The 6,753-nt window shown below is 33.0% G+C and overlaps 2 protein-coding genes across 2 annotated transcripts; one reads left to right on the forward strand and one right to left on the reverse strand.

Moving 5' to 3' along the window:
* Window positions 1-3,378: 3,378 nt before the first annotated feature.
* Window positions 3,379-3,900, forward strand: LOC133791380 (uncharacterized). Its single transcript, XM_062229309.1, has one exon. It carries the CDS (start codon window positions 3,379-3,381, stop codon window positions 3,898-3,900), a length of 522 nt encoding a protein of 173 aa, XP_062085293.1.
* A 632-nt stretch (window positions 3,901-4,532) lies between these two features.
* LOC133791381 (uncharacterized) lies at window positions 4,533-6,060 on the reverse strand. The gene is made up of 6 exons (XM_062229310.1): window positions 5,970-6,060; window positions 5,632-5,879; window positions 5,337-5,579; window positions 5,172-5,264; window positions 4,982-5,086; window positions 4,533-4,902 (listed from the first exon to the last, which is right to left on the reverse strand). The coding sequence occupies exons 1-6, from the start codon at window positions 6,058-6,060 to the stop codon at window positions 4,657-4,659; spliced, it is 1,026 nt and encodes a 341-aa protein (XP_062085294.1). The 3' UTR covers window positions 4,533-4,656.
* Between the last annotated feature and the right edge of the window lie 693 nt (window positions 6,061-6,753).

Below are 6,753 nucleotides of genomic sequence, written 5' to 3' on the forward strand. Positions count from 1 at the left end.
CAAAAAATCCGAAACCGACCGAACACAATAAAATAATAATATAATATTATATAATTTTTAATTATTAAAATTTTTAATAAAAAAAAAAAAAAAACTTAGGGCACTTGTAAATGTAATTATGTTCTATATATTTATGTTTTAAAAACACACAAAAATGGATTCTAACAATCCAAAATTTTTAATTTTTTAACTAAAACTTTCAAAAAAAAAAATTAAAAAAAAAAAAAATCAATTCGGTTTGGTCGGTTTAACCGACCAAACCGCGGTCCAAAACGGTTGGTTTTTTTTTAAATTGGTTTGGTTCGGTCGGTTTTTGGATTGCACCAATCCGAACCGAAAACTGAATTCTGGATTTTTTTTTGTGAAAAAACCGCCTAAACCGACCGATGCTCACCCCTACCTCTCCATATTACAAAGTTGACTTCAAGCGAAGACTAGCTAGTAAAGTAGTTGAGAACAGCTAATAAAGTTAAAAGCTTATTTTAATTAAAATTATAACCAATCATTTATTATTAATTAAATAACTAGATATAAAAGAGTACACGGCAGGCACACAATACTATTCAATGGGGGTAAAGTAGTTCATTTTTTAAAATATAAATAAAACATTAAAAAAATAAGTTTTTAATAAATGAGCTAAATTTGAGATATTTTTTTATTTGAATGAATAATACTATTCTACATTTAGATACAACTATTCATTAAGCTAAAATTATTTTATTATTTTTTTTTCTTTCTATTTTATTCTTTTTTTCTTTCTTTATCTTTCATTTTTAGTATTTTAATGATTAAAAAAATAATGTTTAATAATGTAGAAAAAATTTACAGAAGAAATAAAGAAGTTGATGTATATAGTAATGTAAATATTTGATATAAAATAAAAATAAAAAAATAGAACTTTGGTGACATATTTTAAATGATGAAGTAGATCATTCATTGGGAGTGCTCTAAGAGCAATCCCAATGAGTAGTTATAAATGTCTCTCTCCATTGGATAAATTATAACATCAATATTTTACATCTACATCTCCATATGTAGCTAAGTTTTAGAACTCCTATCATCGTATATATATGATGTTTCTTTTTTGACATACACAAATATATTTTAATTTGATTTGATTATTAATTTTATATACTTTATGTAATATATAAATAATTTATATTATAATAATATTACAATATTAATAATTTTCTAATTTGATTTGATTACTGATTATATATACTTTTGTAATATATAAATAATTTATATTATAATATTAATTGTTTGAGAAAATATATAGGTAAATATTAAAAATATAATGATATTATTAATAGTTAAGAGCAATATGGCAAGAGCAAGACACAAGCAAACCGATGTTCAGGATGGTGAAAAAGCTAAAGAGAGTCAAACAGTTATTAAGGGACATGAACAAATCTGAGATAGGGGATATTCAAGCAAAAAATATTCAGTATTATCAAGCAATGATTAACACTCAAGTAGCACTTCAGCAGAAGCCATTCGACAAGGAGCTTATTAAACAGGAAAAAGAAGATAGGTCTAAGTATAATGCAATAAATACTAAGTATCTGTCTTTTCTTGCTCAAAAGGCGAAAACACAATGGCTGAAAGAGGGGGACGACAACACCAGTCTTTTTCATAAGAGTATCAAGATGAGAAGGGCTGAGAATAGAATCTATGCAATCCAAGATATGGAAGGAAAATGGGTGGACAACCCAAAGGCAGTAGTCACAGCATTTATGCAATATTATCAAAAGCTGTTAGGAAGTAAAGCTGAGGACAGGAAACCAGTACAGACTAACATAGTTAAAAGTGGGCCAAGAATAACAGATGATCACTGCAAGATTCTTCTTTCAGAGTATACTAATGAGGAAGTAAAGGCTGCAATGTTTGAGATTCCAGGTAATAAGGCTCCAGGCCCAGACAGATTCAGTAGCTTCTTCTTCCAGGATAATTGGAAGGTGGTTGGAAATGAGGTTTGTGCGGCTGTGAGATCATTCCTACATTCAGGACAGCTGTTGAAAGAAATTAATTCAACAACAATTACCTTGATACCTAAAGGCAAGTGTCCACAATCTGTGATAGACTTTCGGCCTATAGCCTGCTGTAGTGTGATCTACAAAGTGGCAACTAAGATGATATGCAAGAGACTTAGGCATGTTCTACCAGATATTATTGCACCAAATCAAAGTGGTTTTGTACAAGGTAGATCCATAACCCATAATATAATGATTTGCCAAGATTTGATTAGGCATTTTGGTTGGAAAAATTCAAAACCAAAATGTATGATAAAACTGGATTTGCGGAAAGCCTATGATATGCTTGAATGGGAATTCTTGGAAGAGATGTTAACAGCTTTTAATTTCCCAGATCGATTTATTGGGCTGATTATGAACTGTATTAGGACTCCAAGATATAGCCTAATGTTTAATGGGGTTCTACATGGATTTTTTAATGCAAAAAGAGGGCTGAGACAGGGAGACCCTTTATCACCCCTATTGTTTGTAATTGGGATGGAATACTTATCTAGAATCTTGGTGAAAATAGGCAAGAAAGAGGGCTTCAAATACTATGACAGATGTGATAAACTCAAGCTTAATCACCTCTGTTTTGCAGATGATGTAATGTTATTTTGTCATGGAGATTTCAAGTCAATATATACTATGCTTCAGGGACTTAAACTGTTTTCACTTACTTCTGGTTTGTACCCGAATGAAGCCAAAACAGGGTTGTATTGCAGCAATATGGTTGAATCAGAGGTTAACAGGATCATATCAGCATCACGATTCTCTAGAAGCAAAGTGCCATTCAGCTATTTAGGGATACCCATATGCCCAACTAGAATTTCAGCAGCTGATTGTGATATCTTAGTGGAAAAAATGGTTCAAAGGATCAAAATATGGAGTACCAAGAATATATCCTATGCAGGCAGAGCAACTTTGGTAAATTCAGTTCTGCTGTCCATCCATTCATACTGGGCTCAGGTACTGATCTTACCTCAAAAAGTAATACATAAAATAACTTCAATCTGTAGGAATTTTCTATGGAAAGGAGAGGCTGAGTTTAGAAGAGCAGGGGTAGTATCATGGGAAGAAATGAGTACAACCAAAAAGGAAGGAGGATTGGGGTTTAGGAAGATAAAGCAATGGAACACAGCAGCAATGGGGAAATATGTATGGGCAGTGGCAGTAAAGAAAGATTCATTATGGGTAAATGGATTCATGCTGTATATATCAATGACACCAACTGGTGGACTTATAAAGCACCAATCACAAGTAGTTGGTATTGGAAGCAACTGGTCAAAGTCAAAGAGAAACTAAAGGACATGCAAATGCTGAAACTGGTATCAAATGGAGAATACAGGATGAATGAAGGGTACCAATGGTTACTGCTAAACAATCAGTGACATGGTACAGGGAAGTTTGGAATAGGATGGCATTACCAAAACACAGGTTCATTTTATGGCTTGTGGTACTTGACAGAATGCAAATGAAAGAAAGGCTCTTCAGATTCCATATTGTGGCAGATGACAATTGCCTACTGTGTGGAACAAAGAAGGAAAACAGAGAACACTTATTTTTTGAATGCCATCTGAGTTGTCAAGTGCTGGAATTAATCAGAGATTGGCTGGGATGGCATACAGCAGCAAGAACAATACCGAAACTTCTGAGATGGATAGCTAAAGCAAGGTTGACAAGATTCAGAAAGAAAGTATTTTCAGCGACAGTAGCTGCTATGGTTTATCATCTCTGGTGGTGTAGAAATGAGGCATTGTGGAACCATAAAGTGTATAAAGTGAGCATAGTTGTAGAAAGGATTCAAAACAATGTAAAAAATAGAGTTAGGAGTTATATGCCGAACAAAATACAACAAATAGATCAAGATTGGTTTGACCAGCTGTAATAGAGAATATCAGGCCTAATATGGTGCTGAGATAGGTGTAAAATGTTTGTTTATGAGCAATATACAGATCTGAATTACCAAAAAAAAAATATTAAAAATATAATATTTAAATATTATAGAAAAAAAAAATAAAGAAGTTGATGTATCACTATAGGAAAAAGGGGTTTTAGCGACGACTTAAGTCGTTGCTAATTCCCAAAATATCGTCGCTAATTCTTTTAGCGACTACGATGTCGTCGCTAATCGTCGTTGCTAAATGCCGGTCGCTAATTGTTGTTAATTAGCGACGAAGTAAAAATTGTCGTCGCTATTTCCCTCTAGCGACGACAAGTGGTCGCAAAAAGATCCATTTTTTTGTCGCTGTTAGTTTGTAATGTCCTCTGATTTTTGAAATTATTTGGAGATTTAGCGACGACATTTTGCTTTTTTGCGACAATATGTTGTCGCTAAAAGTTCTTTTTTTTTTAATCGTTAAAGCACTATTATATATACTTATAAAAATGCCATTATTCAATATATATACTAACACATTTTTTTGCTAAAAGATTTGAAATAGAAGAGAAATTTAATTATGCACAAAATTATATTTTTACTATAAATATTTTTATGACAAAGTAACCGTCATAGTAAAATTAAAATACATAAATATAAATGTTTTTAACTAGGTATTGTAAGATCGGCACCATGACCTTGCTGAGAAGATCCAGATCCCGAGACTCCACCAATCTTAGCCAAGTGCTTCTCTATGGCTCGGAGTCACTCCCTCACCTCTTGCATGTCTTGTGCGGTAGGAGTTGGTTGGGCTGGTTGAGGTACATCAGCCGCTTCACAATTCGCCCTCGTGCGAATCCTACGACCAAGGCCTGGCTGATAGCCTCGACGACGTCCAAAGATCGTCTCAACAAGAATAATGTCATCCTCTTCTCTCGAGATAGTACTCGAAGCAGAGGCGCTCGTAGATGATTGTGACTGCAGAGTGTCACGTATCTCCATCATCTTTTCCTGTATCACACAATTTTCAAGAATATTAGAATTTACAACACAATAAAGTAAGAAAATCATAAAATATAAATTTACTTACATAGTTATCCTTTGCTGCCTTGCTCACCCAACCTTCCCTGTCTATGTACTTAGTCGCCATCCAAATCTCTGGAACCCCAGCAAGACACCCAGTTTGTAAATCACGCTACAATACAAGAAGTTTGAAAAAAATTAAGAAAAAAAATCATTATAAAAAAACATAAATAAAAATTATGTAAAATAGAAAGTACCTTCTTGTAACGAAGGGCTGGCGTAGACTGTGAACCCTGCACGCTTCTCTGTTTTTGTTTTGCACGGTTCGCAGAGTTAGTCTCAGAACGCCTCTGCAAAGAACTTGTGTTAACCATATGTTAAATTAACAAAAATAAATTAAAAAATAATATTTTTCTGAATACCTTCACTTCAGGGAGATCAAAATACTGGAGCGCCTTCTGCCATTTCTCCACCACCAAACCATCAGGAGGATGTGCTCGACCATTCTTTTTTAAATGAGTGGACAAGTCATTCTTCCACTCCGAGTAATGATCAGCGCACGACCGTTGAATGCCCAAAAGAATGTCGGGGAGGTTCTCTGAGGCATATCGACTTCGACCAATGTCGAATAAATTATCCTGAATCAAAAAAATAAAATAAATTAGCTAGATTTAATATTAAAGTGAACCCAATAACAAAATTATAGAAATAAATTACCTCTAGACGAGGAAGTATGCGATCTCTAACTTCGCTGGGTACTTTATCCCATCGGTTGTAGTCGGGATCGGCATATTGTCGAATGAGAATGCCGATCTCTCTAGAGAAATGTTGGGAATAATCACCAATTTCTTTGTAAGTCTTCCCTCGAACATCCCACTCCAGTGGTAGTGGTCTACCTAATGCAACTCTAGCTTCTCGAGTTGAAAACCCCTTGTTGATGTCGCGCCTTTTCGTTTTAGTCGTCACTATTATTTCTCAAATACATATAATTATTATATACACATAAATAAATTAATTCAATATATTCATCCAAAAAAAATAATTGCATGTGTTACCTCTCTCACAATCAGCCTGTATCTGCGTTGTATCTGGAGGAGGATTTGCCCCACCATCACCTTCGTGATGTTGCATAACCACAGAAGACATATCTAAAAAAATTGATGATATATATGCATTGATAAATTTGTACAATCAAATTTAAATATTATAAAATTTCAATACATTTGAACAATCTTTCAATGTAAAAATAATATAAGCTTCACTATAATATTCACTATCACCGAAAATAATATAAATTCAATACATTTAAGATTCATGTGAGGTATTCTAGACACTTTATTTATCACCGAAAATTAAGAATATATATTTCTAGCAGTTAAACTCAACATACCAACTAATAACACTCTTTAAAATTGATTGCATAAAAAATAGCAAATAATATATATTTGTAACCAAACCAATCTTTCCCACTTAAAGCAAATAATAATGAAAAAAAAAGAGTCAAATCTTGATCTGCAAAATTAATATATATTCACATCTTTCTTTCTCATGAAGTGGTTTCAGCAATTCAATTGTAGGTGGAGAGTCATCTGTGGGTGTTAGATATGATTGTGAACCCAACTCAATTAAACAAGGAAGAATTAATGGAAAAAAAAAAGGCAAACTTTTACTACCATTTCCACCAACATTAATTCTAATATTAAAAAGAGAAAAAATAATAACAAAAAATAAATCCCAACCAAGAGATGATAAGACTAAAATCTAATCATCAACTACCACAAGAACAATAATTTAAGAATTAAATGGTATATGAATTTGAAAAGAAAAAATGCAGAACAA

This window comes from Humulus lupulus, chromosome 7 (genome assembly GCF_963169125.1).
Source record: "Humulus lupulus chromosome 7, drHumLupu1.1, whole genome shotgun sequence".
NCBI lineage: Eukaryota > Viridiplantae > Streptophyta > Magnoliopsida > Rosales > Cannabaceae > Humulus > Humulus lupulus.